The 27082-nt window shown below is 40.2% G+C and overlaps 1 protein-coding gene across 1 annotated transcript in view; it reads left to right on the top strand.

Annotated features, from left to right (window-relative positions):
• Positions 1-27082, top strand: part of CACNB4 (calcium voltage-gated channel auxiliary subunit beta 4) — a 220768-nt gene that overhangs the window by 151429 nt on the left and 42257 nt on the right. Inside the window, exons 3-4 of the mRNA XM_072962068.1 lie at positions 22710-22829; positions 24587-24709. Of these exons, the coding sequence (XP_072818169.1) occupies positions 22710-22829; positions 24587-24709 (243 nt within the window). The remainder of the gene's footprint in view (positions 1-22709; positions 22830-24586; positions 24710-27082) is intronic.

Genomic DNA, 27082 nt, shown 5'->3' with positions numbered 1-27082 from the left:
CTTTTCTGTGAACCTAGAATTATTCCAAAATAAAAAATTCATTTTAGAGGGCCACAGCTCAGCCCAAGACCCCGTTCACAGCCACATAGACAGTTTCATATGCACTGGATGGAGCTGGGTAAACCAGGCAGGAGAATCCCCACACTGTGCTTGGAATCTCAACAGTTTCCCTGGGCCTCTGGGCAGTCCTTCCTTGCCAAGGCCACTTCTATTTTTTGAGGCTCCCCATAAATTGAAAATAAAGAAATGGAGGATGAGTATAAAAAGTTTACTTTAAAAGATAGCATATTTTTCTCTAGGATAATTTGGGTTGCTTACCTCTGTGTCTTTGATGGTCAGTATATTAAGGACCCGATTTAAGGAAAAAATATTAACATACAGTGCAGATTTAGCATGCAGTAAAGAATTGTTAAGCCTATAGTGCATCCGTATTTGTAATGAAAATACCTGATCACATATTAATGCCCTTGCTTGTGCTATTTTTCCTACCTTCTGTTCTGTGCTTATTTATAAATTATTTACTTATTTCCATGTTCCCTCATTCAATAAACATTTGTAAAACCAGATACTGAATTTAACCCTGATGGGGGAAAAAAAGAGATGAATGAGGCATGGTTCCCACCTATAAGGAATGCACAAGCTGGTGGGAAAGAAACATGCAGAGGGATAAGGATTAATGTAAGTGCAGTGATAACAAACGTATACAGCAATCTTAATGGGAACTAAACAAGGTTATCCCCAAAAGCATCCTGAAGGGCACACATCTCTTCTTCCAGGATGAGCACAATGAGGATGAAGGTGTTGAAGAGACACATCAAGGTAGGAGTCTACATGATGCATTCAGGGAACTAGGGAGCTTCAAGGTTTCAGCATAGCACGAGGAAGATCACAGGGAATAGTGAGAGATGAATCTGGGGAAGTACACTGGAACCTGTCTTAGGGCTGTCAACACTGAGTGGTCCTTCTGTTGCTGGACGAGACTGCAGTTTTGACCCTTTAAATAATAATCAGATGAAAATCGTAAGACAGCAAAAGATAGAAACCAGAGAATTTCTTCTTCCCTTTATTACCCATCCATGACAATGGCTCAGGTATTTCCTGAAAATAAGGCTTATCTGAAGGAGCAGTTCTTTCTGTAAAAGCAGTTGGTGGTTTTATAGGTGCAATGATTACTCTTGGACTCTTACCCTCTGCCCTAGTAGCTAGAAACAGTGGTTTATTTGTAATGTTTATATAGACACTAATGTTCAATAATGATTGCTACTTAAACAAACAATAATGTATGCATTATTTTTACCCCTGCAAAAGAGTGAAAGTAAATCTTTTGCTTTTATTCATGGTTTGATTCATATTTCACTCAGTGTCTTCAGTTACTTCTCATTTTAAGAACACATGTGATGCAGATATAGAAAACAAACTTAACGGTTGCCAAAGGGAAAGCAGTGGAGAGGGAGGGATAAACTAGGAGTTTGGAATTAACAGATACATACTACTATATATAAAATAGATAAAAAGCAAGAACCTACTGTATAGCACAGGGAACTATATTTAATATCTTATAATAACCTATAATGGAAAAGAATTTGAAAGAGAATATTTATGTATACTAAATCACTTTGCTGTACACCTGAAACTAACACAGCATTGTAAATTAACTATGCTTCAATAAAAAATGGTTATAAAAGATAAAAAAGGGTGAATTAAAAGAACTCATGTGGCAGAGGATATAGTTCGAGTGTAGAGTGCATGCTTAGCATACACAAGGTCGTGGGTTCAATCCCCAGCACCTCCTCTAAAAATAAACAAATAAGTATCCCTAATTACCTCCCCCCCAAAAAAGTTTTAAAAACTTATAAAAAAAAAACTCATGTGATGAAATAGAAGTTCTTAAAGAGGCAGATAAGTTACTTAAGGCAGCTGAGTACCTCTTTTTAAATACAATGTCCCTAAACTATCTGCTAAGAAAAAAAAGCCAGTTTTTATATTCTGGATCTGCTGCAATTCCTAGAAGGCTATTAAGTAGGTAGGTAGATGATAGCATGGTGTGTGGTGTAGGTGTGTGTGTTTATGTAGAAAGATAGAATGATGTAGGTGCTTATGCAAAGCCAGAAAGAAACCAAGGTAGGGTTTTGGCTAAACACCCTTTTCACTTAAAGGGGATGTGGGATATCAGGGTTTACTATTGCACTCAATATGAACTTGGTGTAAGAAGTTGAGTATTCTTTCATTTGTGAACAGTTTCATTAGGAAATTACTTCAGACAGTAAGTGATATATTCCCATTTCTGATCAGTGAATGCTTGATGTATAGCCCTGATGCACCGGCGTTTCTGGTTAGCTTCTTCAGATCCCAGTCCCCTTGGTCCTCTTTCCCTTGGTGAGACTTCTGTCAGTGATGTTCCCCTGAGATGTGAAGAATAATCATTCTTCAGCTAAAGATCCTGCCCTGATGTAAGGCAACTGATACTTGAAGGAGTGAGCTGAATCTGATCCCCACTCTATATTACAAGGTATAGCATACTTATTTGTGGCCGATCTGTCAGATTATCACTTTCTTTAGGGCCCTGAATTCAAGAGAGCAGGTCATCTACCCAAGATCTACCCAAGACACTTGGCCTTCATAATCAAATTACTCACTTCTTAAAGTTGGACTTTTTTTTTAATCTTTTTTTTTTAATTGAAGTATAGTCAGTTTGCAATTTCTGGTGTATGACACAATGCTTCAGTCATACATGAATATACATATATTTGTTTTCATATTCTTTTTCGCTGTAAGCTGCTACAAGATATTGACTATAGTTTCCTGTCCTATATGGTATAAACTTGTTTATCTGTTTTATATATACCGGTCAGTATCTGCAAATCTTGAACTCCCAATTAGGTTGAAAGACAAGTGCACATGTGGAAGGTGTGTTTTAGGTGGGAGTCAGATGCATTTTGAATTATTTGCAGCATGTGAGAAACTGTAAATTGATAATACACTATTTTAGCAAATGGAGTGACAATGGGTGACAAACCACTGGCTGGCAAGAACTCCTGTTTGGGAGAAGGACAGATGAGGCATGGAGGCTGAGCATTTCGTGTCTTCCTTTGGAGGATGGGTCGGATATTTTAGGTTCATCTGCAAGCCTCTGTTGAATTTAATAGCACAGTATCCTGCATGTGCTCGAACCATGCTAAGAGGCTGACAGCCAAGATGAGCCAGATCATGTTCGTACTTCATTATTTGATTGCAGGCTCTGAGGGGAAATGAGAGCATTCTAGTTCTTCTTTTTCTAAAAGTCTGCACTATCTTTCAGAATGTTCCATGGCCAGATACTGCACAGATTTCAAGTGTAGTTCCTCTCTTCCACCCAGCTAGTAAACCTGGAAACCAAAGAGAGGTATTTACTTCAATTTTAGTCATTAAGCTGTTGCCCATTGTTACTGTCTTTATGTGGAATGTCTCAGGGTTCAGTGATGGATGGGCTATATTTGGATTTTTTTTTACCTGGTTAGCAGAAGAAAACGGGAGATTGAATGGGATCACATTTATTATGACAGTAACCAAAGGAGCAACGGGAGTTTGCATACTTAACTGCTTTTGTAAATGACTCAGTTGTTGGTCAATAACAGACAGTTTGTTACTCGATTTTGATTGGCTGAGAAGCAACAGTGGCTCCATTTCAGCAGATAAATACTGAGGATTTGAAGCTTTAGTAAAATTAATGACAGCTGGAGGAATTCCCATCTGCACATGTAACTGGAAGTGCTTAATGACCTAATTAATCATGAATGGATGGATTCAGTGAAACACAAAATTCAATCTGCTTTTGCAGGGGTGGTTTTGAAAAATTGGAGGCAAGCATTTTTTTTCCATTCAGTGCAACTCTGAGTGGCTAGTAGTATGCCATGTATTCTGGTTTTTTTTAAGAGCAGTGCAAAGAAATGTTTCTCCCTCCCTCCCTCCCTTCCTACAAATATTATGTACCTACTACGTGCCAAGCCCATGGTGGAGGCACAGACATGAGAAAAATGCAGTACCTACCTTGAGTAGTTACTGTCAGAGAGAAAAACAGCTACACATACAAACAGTTATAACTCAGTGGATGGATGAAATGGAGCTTGCCAGATGGACAAGGGGAAAAGGAGCTTTTTCAAATAAGAGTTAACAGCCTGTACAAGGACAGAAAGGCATCAGAGCATGCCCCCTCCTTATTCAACAAGTACTTTTTGAATGCCTTCTGTGGGCCACATACTGTGAATGAAGCAGGTTTGGTAGAAACACAAGAAGCAGCATGTGATGGCTGGAGTGTTGGAGGAGAAAGATGAGAGGTGAGCCTGGATATTGGCAGGGTTGATTTAATATGTCATTTTAATAATGATGCTCATAATTTTGCTCTTCTCTTCAAAGTAAATGGACAGATATTTTCTTATTTTTGTTGTGGCTTGTTGATGATGAAATAATAGTGGGACAAAGATTTTGAGTTCACTCAGTACATGTTTATACCCAATCTTAGTAAATATACATAGAAACATAATGAATGAAGCACAAACTCAGCATCCAAGGGCAGAGCCAAGCCCCATGGCACAGTAAACATTTCTTATTTGGAAACTTTTAAATGGTGAGCAGGAACCTGGAGAGACTGCAAGAGAGGGACTGAAAACCCTGTCTGGAAAGAGAGACTATTAACACTTAACTTTAGTCGTCGTCAGTGGATAGCAGTAACAAGAGCTCGAAAGCACCGTCTGTATACTTCTGTAAAGGGAAGAAAGTTTCAGTCACCGCAAACAGAAGTTTAAAATACAGTAAAAATTGTTGTTGTTTTTAAAAAATTTCTAGTTGCACCTCATCTAGCAGAGATTTTGAGGTGACTTAAAAGGCTTTATAAAGCCCCCCAAATTAGTAGCAAGCAAACGATTAGGGTCACGGAAAATATAAATTAAGACAGGAGACATACCCCAAAAGGAAAGTTAGAATTGTTGTGTTGAGCTTCCTGGTGGCAGAAGCAAAACCTAAAATACACTCAATTATTGGCTTCTCATTGCCTGTGGAGAGCATATCTTGAGGCAGATGAGGACTTCGTTTTTATTATCTAGAGCACAAGGTTCTAATATTTGTGAAGAGCCCTTCTTCATTTAGTCATCTCAGGTCGAAGGCGACTGTAGTCAGCCTTCCATGTTTTGAGGAATGTTTTCATGGGGGGACTGTGCCAGGGCACTCAGGGGGCATTTTTGCTGCAGTTTTGTGGGCGCACAGCACGGTGACGGTGACGCGCAGCCTGGTAAAGAATTACCAGAAACTAAAAAGAGTTTAGGAGGGTTTAATAGCTACACTGCTACTGGCAACAGCGGGCCACACAGGCAAGAGGTGCCTGCACGAGCGGCATGCAGGATCTTTTATTGTGGGGAGGGGGCTGTGCACACAAGGAGTAGGGGCTGCATAATCAGTTTGTGCACAGGTACCTGATTGGTTGTAAGATCTGCCATGGAATCTCTGAACAGTAGGTTTCTTGACTTTGATAAAGTCCCCTAGGGTATTGTTGAGATGGGCTATTTCTTGGGGCGGTTTAACTTTGTTAAGGTAAACACACATCAGATGTTTTTATTCTACGGAAATGCTGTTATGTGAAGGGTCCTGCAGTGAGGAGTGGGAGTAAGGTGTCAGTAGTCTCCAGGCACGTGGAACGCCCAGGGCTGGGGGGTTTAGGACTCCAGAGAGCGCCAGCCAGCTTCCAACAGAGTTTTCATGTGAATGTAAAATGGCATTTCGTTAACAGACAGAGGATAGTGTTATCCACTCAGAAGAACGTTGCCAACTTCAGCTGCACGAGGACTGCCTTTGACAATATGCATAGTGATACATCTTCCGGTAAAGTTAGGGTACTCTGCCAGTGTGAGCTTCACTTTTCCTTCATGTTCAGTGTGTCTACAGCATTTCATGCTACATGCTGATAGGTTCTGTTGCAGTTCCTGTTGTGTAAGGGGGTCATAGAATCTGCAGTAAACCCAAGTTGCCCTGGAATTTGGTCAGTAAAACAGTGATAGCTTAAAATGAGAAAGGCTTGTTTCTCAAATTCTTATTCTCAAAATCAGTATAAACCTCAGCCTCCACCCATTTTGCTTGTCCTTCGTTGCCAGTTTTTATGCTCTCTTTGGTTATAAATAACTTCTGGAACAAGTACCAGACTACATTTCAATAACAATGTTCAAAACTCAATCCACATTCCTTTTTAAAACCTCTGTGATCTTTTCTTGGAGGAAGGATTATATACTAATTTTAATTTTGTAGTATTGTAGACAGTACTGCCTTGAACCTGTAGCTTAAGTGGGTGAAGAGTGTTTTCACAAAATACAAAGTAAATAATGAGGATTTATTGGATTTGTGAGATAAAGGACATATTTTAAAACATTCCCACCATTTTCTCTCTTATCAGTTCTGATTTTTGTTTCTCCTTGTCTCTGCTGAACAGAAGATAGAGTAAATGCTGACAGTTTGTTGATGGATTTAGCACAGCTTTTTAAGAAACCAAACCAACCATGAAAACTCCTGGCCTTCAAACTGAAATGACTAAATTAAAAGATGTGGGTTTTTTTCCCCCACCTCTGATCACCTCTAGCCAACACATCCCATTCAGTGCTGAGCAGACACTAAACAGTTGGTGAACTGTATATATCCCCTATATTCTGTCAACCTTTTTTAGCATATGTTCCTTGAAATGTATTTGGGGTTTACCTTTGCCTCCTCCCCCTTCCTGCTGCTGTTTTCCTATCACTCTCCCTATCCGTCTCTCTAAGACACTCTCCCTCTTCCAGACCCAGCCTCCTTAGGCATCCTCTCCATCAGAAACTCTCAGACTACTCAGGTGCAGAGTCAGCCATTGACCCCCCTGGCAGCCCCGCCTCCTGGCTTCCTGGTTTGCCACACTCTGCATTTACTCCACTCTACAGTTTTATTTCCAGCCACTCCTCAACATGACCTCCTTAAGGCACTGCTTCTGTGCCTTTGTTTACACTGCCTTTGCCTTTCTTTGAAATGCCACGGCTACGTTTTTCAAAGCTGCACTGGTCCTAAAGATGCAGCTGAAACGCTGCTTTCTCCACTCAGTTTACCTGGCTCGGCCACCTCAGACTGACCTCTGCCTCCTTGCAACCCCAAAGCCAGCAGCCTTTTTACTGCTTTTTAAAAATGATGTTGTTCTAGCACTGAATTGCTTTGTTTCACGGACACATCTCCTCAACTTGATTGTAAACTGTTTAAAAACATGAAATATGCCTTTTACATCTTTAGTATCCACCACAACTCCCACCCCCATACTGACTACAGACTTGTCAAAATTTATCATTCTCCAAGCATTCCCTTTGTTTTCCTGCCCTTTGGCTTTGCTCTCCTCCCTGTCTGGAATGCCCTGTCCTGATGACTTGCCGTACAGCCTGTTCCCAACAGCCCTGCTAATCTAACACCCCTCACCTCCTCCCAAAGGTCTTCTGTTGCCCCAAACAGAATTCATCTGTTCTGTCCTGTTCGTGTATTTCTGTGACAGCACTTCTCATGCTCTCCGTCATAATGTGGTTGTTTGCAGAGCTGTCTGCCCTATCAGAGTGTGAGCCCCTGTTATGCAAGGACCACTTCTCATTCATCTTCGTGTTACCGTTGCACTTAGCACAGGTCTCATACATACTAATTTTTCAACAAATGTTTGAATCCCATACTGGATGGTAGACAGCCAAACATGAACTAGTGTTTGTTGTTAGGCACTGACAAGTGTGGTTGGCGTGTGGAGAGCCACTGACCTGCTCCGTCTGCTTGGGATACCTGGACCCTGAGAACAGTTATCAGTTAGAGTCACCTGATTCAGATAAATATATCTCTATCTCTTCAAGTGTTCAAATGTATATATTTAAATAAAAATTATATATAAATATATTTAAATAAAAAGTACATATAAATATATTTAAATTAAAAGTATATATAAATATATACTTAAATAAAATTTCATATATATATATTTAAACACTTGAAGGGATTCTTTTATTTGAAATTTAGTAAAGACAGTAAAATGCTTAGCGTGAATGACTAAAACTAAACTGTGGGGTTAGAACCAAGCTGTTGGGCATAATTTCACTACTGTGCATGCAGCAAGCCACACAGACTCTACAAGGCTGTTGAGTACTGACTCTGGTCCCTTGTCATGGGTGCTGGTAGTGCCCTCCCCCTGGGGAGCATCAGTAAAATGTCTCTGACCCCCTTCTTTCCAGGGCCTTCATGCAGCTCTGTTCATTGGCTTGGTACTGTTCTGTTTCTCAGGCCACCTCCACTGGAATGTTCCTTCCTCATCCAAAGCCTTTTTGTTCCCTTCCCGTTTTTAGGCAGCACATTCTTAGTGTTGTGCCTGCACTTGTCCTAGGTTCTCTGTTCAAGTACCGAGTCTCCCTGAACTGAATTTCTTGCCCAGTGCACAGGGTCACACAGCCCCGGGAAGACGTGAGCTCCTCTCTCCTCCTCGTCAGCCTGCCCAGTGTGCCTGTGGTCCTCAGGGTGGGCCTCTTCTGTGCTGTGGGTCTCTCTGAGCTTTGCTGTGGCAGAATGGAAGGAGTTCTATATGCCCTGAAATATTAGGGGAGGAAGAGCTTTCAGGATGCACCGATGAGGAAAAAGCTTTCCCTCTGCGTGGACTTCGTGTCTCTTGTGTTCTGATGTGAACCCCCCGCTTTGCAGGCTCTCACCTTCACGTGGACTGGGATTTTGCTTTGTCACCATCATCACACCTTCCAACAGAGACTCTGGGACTTACGGTACTCAAATATTTGTTTATTTCAAACCCAGCCATTTGAATTATATATGTATACGGTTCATGAATTTTTTTTATTCCTCTGTCATGATGCAGAGTGAAAGTGAAAACAAAAGACCTATTTTTAATAAATTCACCTGAGCTTTAAAATGGGAATATTTTGATTTTTAAGCAATGTATTTCGAAGAAGCAAAAAAAGTGAGAAAATAGGGGCAAAAACCCCCAAATATAGCTAAATAAAGCAACTGCTGCCTTATTTTCCTCACTGAAATGACAGAAGTGCACACTCTGACCAGAGAGCCCATATTCTGCTTTTGGAAGGGAAAAGAGTGTCTTGTCTCTTGGAACCGGTTTAGGATTCTAAAAGTTTCTGAGGGATTGGCTCGTTTTGTTGACAGAGCTGGCTGTGAAACCCTGGGTGTGTGGGTGGCTTAGTAGAGGATGTGCCTGTGCTCTGTGACTGTCCCTAGCCTTGGCCGTCTTGCTGGAGGTCCTGGAATCTTAAAGAGGAGGGTACCACATGAGTCTTGGCTAACGGGCATGCCAGGAAGTTCAGAGTGGAGAGTGGGTCATGGCCATTATCCCCACATGCAAAGGACAGCAGTCTTACTCATGCTGTTCTCTGACCAAAAACCAAAACTGATTGTCCTCCAGTTATTCTTGAAGAGGGGATGCCTTCTGGGTGAACACAGTTTTTGCAGGCAGAAAAAATAGGGAGGGATAAAGCCAACCTGAGGCCTAAATTTCATTTTAGCCAATACCTTTAATTGTCCCAAAGTTCTTACTGGAGCATTTAATTCTTCCTCACCTTGATTAATTTAAACTTTACATCTTTACCATTTTTTTAGAGGGGGGTTAAAAATAGCAAATTTGGACTCCTCCAAGAAACAAAGGGCCTGGAAAAACCCATCAACGGAAGTGTACTTGCTAGCTAGCACCGAGGGATTCCTCTGCTGAGTGCCTGTTACCCTGTTCTGAGTGCATAATCTTCACTGCAGTTCCATGAGTTACATTAATATGCTCCTCTTCAGAAAAGAGACTGGGCATAGAAAGATTAAGTATCTTGTGCAAAAGCAAATACCTAGTAAATGGCAGTCTTAGGATTCCAACCTAAGTTCTCTGTCAAAGCCCGGCTCTCAACTGTGTAGTCTATTCCCACTCCCCTACAAATAATCACTCCTCTCCTTATATTTCCTAAGAAAAATAAAGGTGATTTGAGTAAACTAAATCATAGTATCTCTTCCAGACTCATTGCAATCAATAATTTTATCTCAACTTTTTTTTTTTTGGTTTGATCCAAGGATTTCTAACAACAACAACAAATGAGCAGGTCTGGATTTCCTCTCAGACTACTTTGGATATAATAATGAGCTAATGGAAAAGCCTGAAGGAAGGGGAGAGAAAACCTGAAAATTTGATAGTCCCGTCCTTAGAAATAGTTGATTGCATGTAATTTGACATCAATTCAAGTGAATGCTCTAGCACCAAGTCCTAATTCCTGGCTCTCTGAAGACATCTTTAAGAACAGATCTCAGAGGAATCTCAGAGGTCACTCAAGAGCTGCTCTGACCTGAAATGCAATTCTTGGCTTCACTGGCTGATGGTTGGGTGCCAACAGGGCATGCAGCTTGGCCTGTCTGTGTGTGAGGGCTCAAAGAGCTTTGGAGAGAAATCAAGATCATGTACAGGAGAGAACATAGCATGCTTAGTAATTGTTAGTTATTCTATATGCAGAGAGGGAGAGAGAGAGAGAGGTTCTTTTTTTTTTAAGCCTCCGGCCTTGGTGATTTGCTCGTCCAGCGCTGCCTGCTGCTGGGCTTAGCTATTGGCAAGGGCTTTGAGTCAGTCAGGTCAGAGTTCACTACAGCTCACCAGCTGCACGATCTTGGCTATGTTACTAGTTTCTCCTAAGTCTTGATTACTTCACTGTGGATAATGAGCTCCACATCTTAAAGTTTTTATGGTGACTAATTAGATAACGTCTGTAAAGTGCTGTTTTATTCTGATGAAAAGCCTCATTTCCAAGTTCCAAAGGTTGAACTAAGAATTTCCTCCAACCTAATGAGTCCTAACACAAAATTATCAGATGAGAATCAAAAGCAAGCCTTGCTTTCATCCCCCACTTCTGAACCCACTGGAGAGGAAGGGCACGACCCAAGGGAAGGTTATGGCTCTCACCACTCCAGACTCCAAATGAAGTTGATGGATGCTGATGGGGAAGGCTGGACACTGTGCAGTCTCTGTCAAGGCCCCAAAGAGCAAAGAGTGGGTAGCAAGTGTGTAAGGGAATACAGCAGCCTGGAGTACGTACAGGTCCTGTGACGTTAAGATGCCAAGGATACCTTCTTCTGTGGAGGTCACTAGGGGTAGGCATGGCTCTTATGCGGAGCAGCAAGGCTTCTCCACGTGCATAATAGACCCAACACACCTCAAATACTCTCAAATCAGTCATGTCTCATAATTCAAAAATAGCATTTGTACCTAAATTTAAACTACCACTCTAAGTCACACCATCTTGTTTTTAACTTAAGAGCCACAGGCTCACAAGTTTAGAAGATTGGTGACCAAAGAGAAACTCACACTAACCTAACCTTTGTTGGGGCCCCCAGCCCTTTCAGTGGAGATATTCTTTTCTAAGGATCACAATTAGTAAAAGCGCTTAACACTAACCATAGGACATACTAAGTGCTCAATAAATAATGGTTATTATTGGTTTTGATATTATAATGATTATTAATATTTAATGTTGCCTATCAAAATCATCATTTGAGGTTAATATCATCAGATAATTTCAAGCTACAGAACTCTTTGTAAAAAAAAGTATGTATTTATTTATATTAAATATACAAATGGGAATATCTATATAGAAAATACTAGTTTTTAGAAAAATTTCTCAAGGTAAAAGTTCGAACTATACAGAAAGGTATAAAGTCAAATAAATGTAAATTTCTTTTCCTCCTCCAGTATATATGCATATAGGAACACATAATAGACTCCCAGTGTATTTATTTTAACAGTTTTAAAACAGTGTGCTATATTATTTTACAATTTGATCTTGTGACTTAACAATTTTACGTATAATTACTTAGAGGTCTGTATCATGCTTTTAAATGTCTACATACTATTCTATTTTGTGACTGCACCATACTTTTAAAAAAGCATGTCTTCTATGGCTAACATTCAGGTTCTTCCTAATTTTTTTGCCATCATATGCAATATTGCAGTGAATACTCTTGTATATATATTTATACATACATCTCTGATATAGGGTATATTTATTCAGGTAGAATGGTTTAGCTGAAATTTGTATCTATTTTAATTTTGATTGTTTTGCCTAGTTACCTCCAAATGTATTATACCAATTTACATTCTTACCAACATATATGTTAGTTTTACTGCACCCTCACTAATACTGGGTATTATCAAATGTTTTGATCTAACCCTGTTTAGGATCACAAGTAGGATCATGTTTTAGTTTTTATTTCTTCACCTAGGAAAGAGGCTGACCCCCTTTTCATATATTCAGTGTACATTCTTGTTCCTTTTTCTGTTTCCTAACTATTTTTATTACTTTGCCATGTTGGTGGATGAAGAGGTAGGATGTTCATCTGTTTCTTATTTCTTTGTTAGAGCTTTTTGAACATTAAGACGTTACGCCCAGACGTTTCCATGGTGGGGCAGAACTTGCATAGATATTTCACAACCCATCCCTTATAGCTCAACAAAAGTAAACAAACAAACAAACAAACAAAAAAAGCCCAGGACACTGATGTGACAGTTTTTCCTTTTTTTGTCGTTTGCATTTTGACTGATTTATGTATTTTTTTCCCAGATAAATATCTAAACTTTTTACATTGTCAAATTAATCAATCTTTTTTCCTAATGGCTTCTGAACCTTTTGGCATGCTATGTTAAAACTTTAGCCATGGTTTCTGCTAGTGCTTGTATACATATATGTATATATGTAACAAATATATAATTATACATATAATTTTGACTTTAAATCTCTTCATCTGCAATTTATTTTTGTAAAGGAAATCAAAAGAGATCTACCTTTTTTTTTCCCACTTAGCCAGCTAAGATTTCCAACATTGTTTTTTGAATAATCACTTTTCCCGCTGATTTGAAATGCTTTCTGTATCATGTATTAATTATCAATGTATAGAGATTGATCTGTGGACTCTGTTATTTGTTTAATCTGTGCCAGTGCCAAACACTTTTAATTTCCACAGCTTTATAATGTTTAATATCTATCAAAAAGGTTAATTCTCATTTATTTTTTTAAACATTTTTTTCTGAGAGATTTTTGAGTATCAGTTTTTCTAAATCAACTTTCATATTGTTTTGTCAAGTTAACATTAGTGTTTTCCACTCTTCTTTCCAACGTGGTTTCCGGCAACATCTGGAGGCAGGACGTGTGTGCTCCCTTTGGGTGAAGTCTGGACATTACTGGGTGCTCCATTTACATTTCTCTCCCTCTCCCTGAAACCTCCTCATTCACTTTTTCATTCAGTAAATAGTGTTTTTTTTTCTTTTATTTATTTTTTTTAAATTGAGGTATAGTTGATTTACAATGTTAGTTTCAGGAGTACAGCAAAGTGATTCAGTTATACATATACATACATACATTTATTTTCAGATTCCTGTCTATTATATGTTATTACATGAAATTAAATATAGTTCCCTGTGCTGTACAGTAGGACCTTGTTGTTTATCTATTCTATATATATTAGTTTGTATCTGTTAATCCCAAACTCCTAATTTATCCCTCCCCTCCTTCCCCTTTGCTAACCATAGTTCGTTTTCTATGTCTGTGAGTCTGTTTCTGTTTTGTAAATAAGTTTATGTCCTCTTTTTTAGATTCCACATGTAAGTGACATCAAATATTTGTCTTTCTCTGTCTGACTTACTTCACTTAGTATGATAATCTCTAAGTCCATCTGTCTTGCTACAAATGGCAGTATTTCATTCTTTTTTATGGCTGAGTAGTATTCCATTACATATATATGTGTGTGTGTGTATTGTAAATAGTGCTGCTATAAACATTGGGGTGCATGTGTCTTTTCAAATTAGAGTTTTCTCCAGCAGTAAATAGTTTTGATCTCATGTGAGGTACAAAGCTCAGTGCTGTGGGCTCTGAGGACAACAAAAGCTAAGAAGACATGATCTCCACCTGAAAGGAAGTGGGTGCTTTCCTCTGACTTCCATTGTAGCTACGGTCGTCTCTGAGGAAGCATTTCTGTTCTTGACAACACACCTGGATTCTTTTAGCAGTCCACACCCACACGCATTCCCTCAATGAAAAACGTTAAGAATAAAAAATATTTCCAAAGAATTAAAGATAAATTTTTCATCAAGCAGCTTCTGAGGCTACAGAAATGATACAGGAGAGGTTCAAGTCCTTTTCCTACTTTCTCCTAACCCAACCTGTGTTATTCTTGCTCTTATATGCCAAACGGAAAAGCCTTTTTTTAATTTTAATTTTAATTTTTTTAAGATACATGTGATTGCCTGAAGCCTTTTTTAGGAAAAACACATGTACTATGATCAGGTTTCTAATATGACTCTCAAGAAAATAGACCACATCATAAAAGTAGTATTTTGTGGGCTACTTTGTGAACTACTTGGGGGAACGTGAGACGGGAACCCTTCTCAGTCAGTCACTTTTCCAGAAAGGTCATGGAAGTCCACGTTTACAAGAAACTATTTGTTGCCCCACCAGCATGCAGCCCTGAAGCTATCAGCAGCACATTCAGGATTTTCTGAGCAAATACCATCATTTCCTTTTCAATATCTCTGTGAAACTGGATTAGTGCAGCTTGAGCCGCCGCCCTTGAACCAAGACCTTGTGCTGTGGCTACTGTCGGCAGCGGCCGGTGCTGGAATCAGCCAGGTGTAGCCACCCAGGTGCTCACCTGTGTCACGCGGATTGATCAGATGCTCTAGGTTCTGACCAGGCAGGGCTGGTTCCTGGGGTGCCTGCTCAATGTCACATGATGTTATTCTGTGTCCTGTGCATAGTAAAGCTTGACTGCTTGAGGCCACCTTCTCCCAGCATGGGATCATGTACCCTTTCCCAGGAGAGGGAGCTCCATAATCTCATCATCCCTACCACCAAAATAACATCCTTACTGAGTGCAAAATATGAGCATGATTTCTTTTCAACATCTGTTACTGTTTAGTCTCACAGAGGGTTTTGTTTTATTACTAATTGCCTTCACTGATGTTGCACATCTTACATACTTGTAAGGTATTATGCACTGCTTATCAAAGCAGTTTTTGTATATAGCATCCATATAAAATAATCTTTGTCTTTTTGTCTTTCCCCCAATGTATTAGGCTGAACCATATGAAATTGCAGTTCTCATAGTAACCAAGATATAAGGATCCTGCTCCCCTGTTACCACCATCACCATTGATTTAACTTGCAAATCTGCTGTCAGTCCACATTTCAACTTCTCTCCCACAAGCGCCTAAATGGCTGTATGGATTTCCTTTCCATCTCCATATGGGCCTTTTTGTCAACTCCGTCTTTATTCTTATGAGATCAGTTGAACTTTTTATGCTGTAATTGTATCACCACTGATGGGTCTTCCTGGACTAGCAATCAAAGAAAATATCTATCTGTCATTTCGTGGTATAAGTCAAATCATGCTGTAAACCTTAAATTTATACACTGCTATATGTCAGTTATATCTCAGTACAAGTCAAAGAAAAATGCTCACACACACAGAAAGGAACAAAATACCTACCTGAAATCAGTTGCCAAACTAGTCAACATAACAAGAAGGACAAGGTTGGCTAAGTTTTCTAAATGACTGTTACTTCCTTTTAAATAAATTATATAAAAATAGGTATAATAGAACCCATTACTTTGGATTCCACTAATCAGATAATTCAAAGTCTCTATTCTGTTATTAACTCTATATTTATGTATAATTCTAATTTAATTATAAGAAATAATCTGCAAGTAAGTAGTATAAACACAACTGGAGGAGTTATCACTTAAGAGAACAAGAAAACTCTTAAAGGGACCTTGAAATCTCCTACCAATAACTAAAATGCTGAGTAAAAATCCTGTCATGAAAGCAGAAGCTCAAAGAGGTCCACAAACCAAAACCTTGATAATCTAGAGATATCATGTGAAGTCAGAAACAGCAGACGTGTCTTTTGAAAAGCAGTCTGCAATTTACTTTTTATGATCTAAGAATGCCATTTCTTTACCTGCACCTGTTGTTCCAAATTAGTGAGATTTTCATGTACTATCTGTGTTAACAAGATACTGCAGAATGGTGTTTTCTTTTGCTGAAGGCAACTAAAATATTTGACACTTTAATGTAAGTTACTGCATCAGATTTTGCAGAGGACATTAAAAAAAAAAAAAGATTCTACCTGTGTTCCTGCACCCTGCGTAGTGTCCTTTGATGGTGGCAAGGAGGGAAATTTTTATTGCCTGTCTGAGCTTCAGATGCTTCATCTGTAAAATGGGGATAATCAGAAGCTACTTCATAAAGTTGATGTGATAATACAAAGTCCATTGACTCATATGAAGTATGGTATGAGTAAGCATTCACTCTTTGCCCTTTCCCTTTCCAGACCTTTTATGAACATACTCCTTCGCTGCCCTTGACTGCTATTTGAAGCCTAAAATCAAAGCTTAGTCAGATTAATTGCTGGTCTTCTGTCCAATAAAAGTGCACTGTAGAGCTTGCCTTATTCTTTCAACTAACATTGGAAGAACTCCTATTTACAAGAAACAGTATAAGGTACCTTAGAGCAAAGTTCAGTTGGCACCTCTAAGGCATCATTTCAAAAGCGCCTTGTTCTACCAAAGTACTAGCAATGTACACATTATCTAGTGCTCTAGATTAGGGCACTGAAAACTGTAATTCTAAAAAAAAAAAAATCTCATGTTATAGCAGTAAGATTGCTAATAGTTAACATCACATCCAGTTGGCATAAACCTTGGTTAATTAGCCAACCACTCTAGAAGAATTTAAAATCATGGAAAAAAGAATAAATAAATTTTGATAGGAGTGAGAGTGTTGGGGTTCAGCTATGTGCCAGACACTGCCCAGGCTTATCTACTTGGAGACACAGTCTGGTTCCTGATGATGTCATTGGAAAGAGCTCTCACACGTTTAGTGAAGGGGGTGGAGGAGAAGAAAGCATAAGCACAGCCCCATGAAAGCTGAAAGCAACTTTTGAAAAATTGACGTATAGTTGATTTATAATATTATCTTAGTTTCTGGTATACAGCAAAGTGATTCAGTTACCATGTATATACATATTCTTTTTCATAATCTTTTCCATTATGGTTTATTACAGAATACTCTGTGTAGTTCCCTGTGCTATACAGTAGGACCTTGTTGTTTATCTATTTTATTTATCGTAGTGTGTATCTGCTAATCCCAAACTCCTAATTTATCCCTCCCCACCTTCTTCCCCCTTTGGTAACCATAAGTTTGTTTTCTATGTCTGTGAGTCTGTTTCTGTTTTGAAAATAAGTTCATTTGTGTCATATTTTATATTCCATGTATAAGTGGTATCATATTTGTCTTTCTCTTTCTGACTTACTTCACTCAGTATGATAATCTGCATCCATGTTGCCGCAAACCTCATTATTTTATTCTTTTTTATAGCCGAGTAATATTCCAGTGTGTGTGTGTGTGTGTGTGTGTGTGTGTATCTCCAGTCATCTGTTGATGGACATTTAGGTTGCTTCCTTGTCTTGGCTATTGTAAATAGTGCTGCTATGAATGTTGGTTTGCATGTATCTTTTTGAATTAGTTTCCTTCAGATATATGCCCTGGAGTGGGATTGCTGAATCATATGATAACTCTATTTTTAGTTTTTTGAGGGACCTCCATACTGTTTTCCACAGTGACTGCATCAATTTACATTCCCACCAACAGTGTAGGAAGATTCCCTTTTTTCCAAACCCTCTCCAACATTTGTTATTTGTAGATTTTTTTAAATGATGGCCATTCTGATTGGAGTGAAATGATACCTCATTGTAATTTTGATTTGCGTTCCCCTAATAATTAGTGGTATTGAGCATTTTTTCATGTGCCTATTGGCTATCTGTATATCTTCTTTGGAAAAATAACTATTTAGGTCTTCTGTCCATTTTTTGGATGGGTTATTTGTTCTTCTGTTACTGAGTTGTGTCACCTGTTTATATATTTTGGGAAAGAAGCCCTTGTCAGCTGCATTGTTTTTAAGTATTTTCTCGCATTCAATAGGTTGTCTTTTTGTTTTGTTTATGGTTTCCTTTGGTGTGCAAAAGTTTGTAAGTTTGATTAAGTCAATTTGTTTATTGTTGCTTTTATTTCTATTGCCTTGGGAGACCATTCTAAGAAAACATTGGTACTATTTATGTCAGAGAATGTTTTGCCTCTGTTCTCTTCTAGGAGTTTTATGGTCTCATGTCTTGTATTTAAGTCTTCAAGCCATTTTGGATTTATTTTTTGTATGGTGTGAGGTTCTGTTTTAACTTCATTGATTTACATGTGACTGTCCAGCTTTCCGTATGAAAGCAAGAAAGTGAGAGACTGGCCTGTAAAGATAAAGATTGCCTAAAAGACCTTTTTGCTTAGGGCAGCAGCCTTGTAAGGGGGTTCCTTACGTATCCACTGTGGGACATCTGAGAAAGTAATCAAGGAAGAGCTTTGTTCCTTCTGCAGTGTGGAAAAGTGCATCACCATGTCATTGCAAACTCAGTGGAAAGAAACAAGCTCAAATCCACTGGAAGTGATATATTTGTCTGGATATTCCACTGTCACTTAGTCCACTTAATGCAACTATTAAAATGTCAAATTTATATCAAGTTTAACATCCCCGTGTCTGATCTGGAAGGGAAACTGACATCTGGAGTATCTACGAGTGCACAACCCAGTATGGTAAGCATGCACTCTACCACTGAGCTAGTTCCCTCCCCCCAGAAATACTCTAATATTAGATTGTCATATGAAATGTGTCCTGTGAATTTGTTAAAAATGTATTGAATCATACATTTAAACCATGTCAGTTTTATGATATGTAAATTATACTTCAGTAAAGCTGTTTTAAAAAAAAAAAAGAACAAGCTATGAATGCTAAAACCCTAGGGCAGCCAAAAATTGAATGTTGAAAAGCTGCCAAAAACTTTAATTAGTGAGTCAGATATTATTTGCTAGCATTTCCTGAATTTTCCTCATGATGGTAAAAGAAATGATGTTCCAGTGCAAATCAAATACCAGAAACTCTACAAGGTATGTGTTATTATCCTCATTTCACAGGAGAGGAAATTGAGATTCAGAAAGTTAAAATAAGTTGCCTGAGACCCACAGCTAATAAGCAATGGTGTCAAACCCGATATCTGCCTGGACCCAAAGTCCATTATCTCCGGGCAGGAAAAGGAGCCCTTCCATTGTTTGACTTGAGATCACTTTCTTTCTTCCAAGACAACAGTAAACTGATTTTTCAATGTTTTTATGAATGTTTGTATTTTGTACTCCAGATTTATGAAAGATATGAGACTGGGATCTGTTTTTGATATTGAAGTACACATGTATTACTATTACATATATGTGTGTGTATATATATATGTATACATATATATATGAAATGTTACATACATGAAGAGACTTGCAACAGTTGTTTCCATTCTTCCCCACCAATTTAATTGGTTCTTTGGAGACTTGGAGATCAAGATGTGACCTACAATGGCGTCACTTGGTAAGTTGGGCAGCTTGCTCTTCACCCATTTTGTGAAGCGGCGTCCTGAAAAATGAAAAGCTGATGGGACTGCAATTTCTAGCTTTGGCCAGAGCTGGTAACCTTTGTAACTTTAGTTCTGTCAACTTAGCATGTAGCATTATTTCCTTTTTGCAGTTTCCCTGCTCCTGATCATAAAGGTTTAACCAGCCCCCTGAGCAGTCTGCCTCTAACCCACCAGTCCTGCGAGCCTGCCGGAGCCCCCTTCTCTCCCCATCCTTCCTCTAGTCTGGCCCAGGCAGTCTCCCTTGCCTCTTGGTGGCTCTCTTCTTCTCTCTGTGCCTTTGTAAACAACCTTGGTCCTTTTTCTTTTCCTTTCTTCCTACTGTCTATACTCTCTATCAACCAGGTGAAACAAAACAAAATAAAAATAGGTAAAAACAAGAAACCAGTTCTGTGCCTCACCAGCAGAACATATCCATGGACCAAATATAAGCTCCTGATATTGGACCTCTGCTATCCCTAGGACCTTGAGAGACAGCAGCAATGATTTTCATATTCAAAGAAATGCAGATGTCATTTTTTTAAAAAAGCAGAATAAATACTGTGATGATATAATACTGTAATTATGAAAATATATACCATAGTGCTTTATTTTTCCCTCTACCAATATTCTTAGAGTATTGTGTGCTTTTACATATTTGGTAATGGTAGAATTTGTTGAGTAATTTTGAAGTTCTTAACAATCTTGGTCACATTTCCAAATAGAGTTCATTTGCAGGAGTCCTTGAGTCACTTCTTGTGTGTGCAGAGATGATTAAATGCCAGGATTTGAAAAGTCGTTAAAGTGGTTTCAGGAAATTAGCCATCTCCTAGTGTCAACAGTAGACTGTGTATTTTAGCTGTTTGACTCGCTGCTCCAGTGGGCAGCCTGCTTTCTTGTGAACTGTAGTCATTTGCCTTCCCCAGCACATGTTTTCAAAACAAGGCAAGTGCTTCCTTCCTGACTTCCTGTGTCATAATCACTTTATAGTCCAGACACCTTTACAGACACCTAACACGTTAAAATGATCAACTGCACACATCACACTTCAGCAAAGCCTTGCCTGGAACTAACACAAACTGTTTTCATATGTTTTTTTAGAAATATGGTTTCCTTTCTCTCTTACTCTGGATTTTATGCTGGTATACCTAAATTTGGACAAAAGATTTGTTCTGAGAGAACTCTCTTGTTTTAAAGGATTTCAAGGTAGCTCTTTTTTAAACAATGAATGTACCTATGAAATAGTCACCCTGTGTTTATTTATTTTGTAAATCCAGATTTTCCCCCAGTAGATTTTCACAGGGGAATTTGGTTGGAATTGGTGAGCAAATACATTTCCTCTGTAAAGGGCACTTTCAAAAACACTGCATAAAGTGCATGGATTTGGACACACTGAAGTTATCAAACTTATAGTGTAATCATTTTGCAATATATAAATGTATCAAATCAACACTGTACACCTTAAAACTTACACAATGTTATATGTCAATTTTATTTCAGTAAAGCCAGAAAAAAAAAAACCTGCAGTGTTTTCTATGCAGTAAATACACTAAAAATGGATGCATTTCAAGATGGTCTATTGTGTATATGTATTATAAGTCAGTTGAAAAATAATTAGAATCTCATAATTCTTTTTTTTAAATCAAGTAGAAATATCAGCACTAGGAAAAAGGAATGAGCATGTCTATTTATTGTGTGCCTACTATGTGTCAGGTCCTGGAGTAAATATTTTAATATCAATTCCAGCTCATTGTAGGGTTAGAAACTTCTGGCTCTATGGTGAGACTACCCAAGTTTGAGTCCCAGCTTCCCCACTGCTGTAGGGATTCAGGGAGATAAGGCGTGCAAAGCATCTAGCCCCCCCACCAGCTCACACTGGGTGTGAGAGCTAGGGCTCAATGGTCAGGTGTTTGTTGTATCTTATTCCACTTTATCCTGTGAAGTAGGCAACATCCCCATTTGACAGACAAGGAGACTGAGTCTTGGAGTGGTCTAGTAAGTTGCATAAAGTTTTCGGAAGTGGGTTGCAGAGTTAGAATTTAGAGCCAGGGTTCTACTGGGCACTCTGAGAAAACCTCTAACCAGGAGTTACTGTTCTGGGCTGCCAGGAAAATCTGTGCTGGGATTCTGTGTGGTGGGAAAGACAACCCTAGCTAAAATGACACCCTCTACTGAGACAAAGCTGCCCTTACAAAGCAGCAAATTCACAATGTATAAACAAACAAGCCTTAACATTTCTAAGTTTAGAAAAAACTTTCAAATGGCCCATTTCAGCAGTCAGCTATTCCTAGGGTTCTTTTTTTTTTTTTTTTTTTTTTTTTTGCAGTGGGTAGCAAATGCTCAGCTAGGTGGATAAGCATACACTTTTCAAAATCATGTAACATGTCAAATACGCCAGTCCTATCAATACCTCCGCTGTGTAAATGTTGTCATCTATGCAAGTATCAGCTTCTAATGCCAGCCTAAGGAAATTGTAAGGATGATGGTCTTTTAGCAATGAGAAGGCAAACTTCTGGGGTGTTTTGTTTGTTTATTTCTAACTTTTAGCTGCTGTGGTTTTTGTCTCTTCTTATGGCACGAGCACCAAGTGATGTCTGGTCCCCCCAGTTCCTTGGCCACATCAGTCAGGCTGGATCTCAGTGCTGTTCAAATACCCTGTCTGGGCATGGGCTTCAGTTGAGGGCATTCTTGTTCAATGGCGTTGACTTTGGAACTGGAAAGTCATTTTACTAATGCAGGTTCCTGCTTTGTTGTTTTGAAATCTTAGACAAATTGATCATCTGTAATCTATAACCCAGGATATGGGAAGGATTTGGCTGAGTCTCTTTTTCCTTTAAGTGTATATCTAAGAGAGACAATGGAATGAAACTTCAGTTGCATTAGTCAGTATGGGCTTAATTTTAAGATAGTGCAAAACAAGAACAACTGGGGCTGAATATCACATGACTTTCATTGCAGCTTATCTTCCAGCACTTAATTGAGTCAAAATATTTCCCTCTGCAACATTGCTACTCCCAAATTACTCAGATGCTCAACTATATTATGCCATCTAAATTTATGCCCGCGATAAGGCACAGAATGTAATGCATCAGATTCTGTGCAGAGGAGGAGAACTCACCCAGGATGTTGTTGTGGATGTGACTCTCTTAAGAAGCTCCACATCACCTCATTCAAGCTACTCCGGGTTTTCCTTTCCAGGGTTCAGCGGATTCCTACACGAGCAGGCCGTCTGACTCCGATGTTTCTTTGGAAGAGGATCGGGAAGCAATTCGGCAGGAGAGAGAGCAGCAGGCGGCCATCCAGCTTGAGAGAGCAAAGGTGACATTCTTGCCCCTCTTGGGTTCCAAAGTGGCATGTTGTTCAGCAGGTATCAGCTGCTTTTCCCCTGCCTCAGATTTCTCCACAATAATCATTTTGTGATTGTCCTGATTAGGCACCAAATGGCAAGGCTCCCTGATTCGTTCACCTCTGATAGTAACCTATCCCGAGACACAGACCCTTTCTACTTCCTTTTGTGTTTGATTTGGTGGTGAAAATTCTTGGTCATCTTCCAACTTAGCGATTGTAGCCAGTATCCAGCTTGCCACTCCCAGTGTTGGCAGAGAGCCTTGCCCAAGGAATCAGCATGCCGGCCTGCTCTCCATGACACCAGCCTGCATCACAGGCCACGCGTGCACAACTGGTCTAGGTCTCCCTGTTGGTGTCTCTGTTCCTCCCCCTTGGCTTCAACCTCCCACCTCCAGTTCACCATGAAGGGCAGAACTTTGAACAACTATTAGCATTTCAGCAAAGATGAGCAATAAAAAGCTTGGCTGAAAAAGACCTTCAGGTATTCTCCAGGGAGGGCCCCGTAGGAATCCCTGCCCCGACAGGAGGCAACAAAGAGCAAGTTGCATTTTTGAATGTTAGAACCGTATGAATCACTAGAGATCTCCCATGCTGTGTCTTTCAAACTCTCTCTCTCTTTTTTTTTTTTAGCACAGATCCCTTTTGTCAAATGAAGTTTTATGCACAGTAGCGGGTACAACAGGTTCATGGTCAGCTTCTCCTCCTTCGCTTTCACAACAGACTCCTAAGGCATATTCTAATTTTTAGGAGGAAAAAAAAATGGAAGCTCTAATAAAGTGAGCTCCTTTCCTTTTCTGTTTTTACACTAAAATATTTAAAAGAGTGGGAGAGGAGAATGATTCAGGTTCCTGAGGTGTCTTCCTTCGCTTCGCCGCCTGTGATGTCTGTGCTCGGTTGGTGGAAGGGGTTTTGGGACAGTGACTAGGCAAGGACGTCGGGAGACTCTAACTCAGCTCCTGCTCCCCAGGCGTGTTCCCAGCACAAATAACTGAGCCAGTAACAGAGCAGTCTGGGACTACAGGAGCCTCGTGCTCTCACTTGTGGCGAATTTTTGTTTTAGTTTTGTGGCCTTCGCGGTCACCCAGAAGTCAGCAGCAGCACTGCTGACTTAGGCTGGCACTGTGCTGAGCCTCTGCCAGGCTGTGCCAGCCCAAGAGCACGTTGCTGTGGAGGAATTCGTCTGAAGAGGGTTTCGGACCCAGCTTTTGTTGGCGAGGGAGAGGTGATGTCTGAGCAGCTCCACCCTTCCCTGCCCAGCCTTTCTTTTCCCTGGCAGCACAAGTTATTCCACCAAGTGGGATCCCACAGGTTTTCAGATCCATATTTTACCCCTCCACCACCTTTTTATTTAAGACCAAGCATACATTTCCTATATCCCAAGGTGGGGGGTGTCTCTTATCATTTAAAATAACAGTTATGACTAGAGGACAAAGCAGGTTGCCTGCTTCTCCATCCCTCTCCGAGATATTAGGGCACGATTCTTCATTTGGGATGTTGAAAAGTACGACAGGAGGGTGTGCATGGCGGGGCTGGTAGGACTGATGCTTTCAGAGTTGTTCCTGCTGATTTTTCAGCGCTGCCAGGAATGTGAAACCCAGTTGAGATCCCTCTTTGGAGAGTGATTTCCTTTACTGCCTGGTCCTATCCATTATCTTAGTCTTCACTTCAATGTGAAAAATCTTCCTCTGTCTTCCTCCTCCATCCTTACTCCATGGTTCTGTTCCCAGTCCAAACCTGTAGCATTTGCTGTGAAGACAAATGTGAGCTACTGTGGTGCCTTGGATGAGGATGTGCCAGTTCCAAGCACAGCCATCTCCTTCGACGCCAAGGACTTTCTACACATTAAAGAGGTAAATGTAGGACATTCTGCCTCCCTTAACCTGCTACAAAGCCAAGGCCCGGAATCAGCTCTGAGCCAAACTGATGGAGAGGAGCCCTGAGGAACTGCCAATGTCTTACCTCATTTAATTTGCTGGGCCTCCCAAATCCGCCTTCTCACCAAGATTTTGAAGCCTGAGATCATCACTTGCATTCTCACACACTGAAAACATTGAATCACAGTCATCATAGGATGGATTTAGAATAGACCTGGGGTCCTCTCTCTAGTCACCTTTTAACTACCTCCCATGACCGCAGAGCAGAGGTCAATGGATCCAACTTAGGGAAACATGAGTTTGGTGGTCTGACTCCTACCCAGGAGGGACCATTTACAAGGGATGTTGTGATTGTAAACATCTGGGTTGTAGTCCTGTGGACCTTGACCTTGGAACCAACACTAGAGAGTATGATAATTAGTGTTAAAGCTAAGAGAAGGGAGGGGGACTTTGGGAAACAGAAAGCATGAGGGATTAAGGACTTGAGGCCTCGCACCTTGAAAGATCTGGAGCCATGACATCAAAACCTTTCACTTACTCAGCCTAGTTATATTGAAACCCTGCTTCATGTCAGACATTGTGCTGGACATTCGGGGACCAGAGATGAAGGCCCATTGTCCACACATCCAGGGAGCATTGAGTCTGGAGGAGACAGACAAATGCATAATTTCTGCACAGGATGAGAAGTTCTGTTACAGTCGCATTGAATGGGTGTTGTAGGAGCCCAGAGAAAGAGCAGGAGGGACCATCCAGCTGGGGAGGAGTAGGACCCGGGGCTGGAAAGCTCTTCGAAAGTGGTGAAGCCTGAGTGAGTTCAGGCTGGGGTGAGGGGTGGCGGTGGCATCAGGTGGAAGGATAGCCAGGAGAAAGGAATGCAGCATGGCTGGAGGACGGGAAGTGGGGAGTGGGACCGGGGATGGACCATGCCAGACAGGCAGGGGCCGCATGAGAAAGGACCTCTCAGTGTGTGGCAAGGAGGCTGAACTTTATCACCAGGGAGTGGGCTGGAGAGGAATTTTAAACAAAGCACAGCTGTGACCAGCTTTATATCTTAGCATGAAAAATCTGATGGTCGAGGCAGTATTGCAGAGGTTGGGAGACATGATAAGGCTGGACAGTGGCTGAAGCAGAGAGGATAAGAAGAGGGGGTGCAGCTTGGAAGGAGAGTTATGAGGTAAATAGACCAGATTGGGAAATTTCACATGGGGGAGGGAGACAGTGGAGAAAACGAGAAAAAGAGAAATGAAGGCTGGAGGACAGTTTTTCTAGCTTACTTGAAAGGGCAGAGGGTGGTGTTAGCTATCAAAATTAAAAAGTCAGAGAGTGGGGAAGATTTGTGACAGGGGTGATGTGGTTACGAATTTGCTTTTAGGTACATGGTGTCTGGGGCGCTGTGAACTTCCCATGAAGACACTCAGTAGGCCTTTCTCCACACAATCTGAAGGCCAGATGAAAGGAATTGCAATTTGCTCTTCCAAAATGCTTTGAGGTGGAAAGGAGAACAGGTTTTAGCCAGGAGAAGGTAGCACTGAGTTGTGGGAGCATTTTTACCTTTGTTTTTGCTTTTTTTGTTTTCTTAGGATGGGAAAAATTTAAGCATGTTCCTCATGCTGAGATGCTGGAGCTAGTGAAATATATTGAAAGGAAAAGACATAGCTGATAGTGAGGGTCTGGAGTAGAGGGGAGGAGATGGCATCGGGAAGATGGGCGCAAGAATTAGGCCGAGGCAGGAGGAAAGTCTTGCCTTCCCTGAACTTCCCTGTTCTGCACAGGATTTTCCAAGGGGATTGGAGGCATATATTGGAGAACATTCCTACTTGATAGTCTCCATTAGCTCTAGTAGGAAGGAGCTGTTGGAAATTGGATCTTAGAAAAAGGAGAGTGCAAAGGTGGAACAATAAAACGAAAAGAGAGAATGGAGGAGCCTGAGGAATGTGAGCAATAGAAACATCTCACTTAATGTCACTAAGACACCTGCATGTACCCACTGGTCCCAAATGAGATGTGCACAGAAATATAGAACAATTTGAAAATCATTGACTTTTAAACCTCTGCACTCTACAATGGCATTAGTGACACCAAGACATATACGTTTTTAACATTTTAACTCTTTGATAGCAAGTAGGTCAAATATTGGGATGCCTCCAGATATCTCAGTGTCTTTGCACTGTGCCTATGTGACCCAGGTGAGTCCTACAATTTGTTCCTTTATTTAGTCACTCATTCAATATATAGTTCTTGAGCGTTTAGTATGTGCTGATGTTGGCAGATACTGGCTGACTGATGTTGTCTGACAGCTATAAACAAAGCAGACAGAATCCCTTCTCTCATGGACTTAAATTCCAGTGG

The sequence above is a fragment of the Vicugna pacos genome, chromosome 5 (genome assembly GCF_048564905.1).
Source record: "Vicugna pacos chromosome 5, VicPac4, whole genome shotgun sequence".
NCBI lineage: Eukaryota > Metazoa > Chordata > Mammalia > Artiodactyla > Camelidae > Vicugna > Vicugna pacos.
This window is presented reverse-complemented; position numbering and strand designations above follow the sequence as displayed.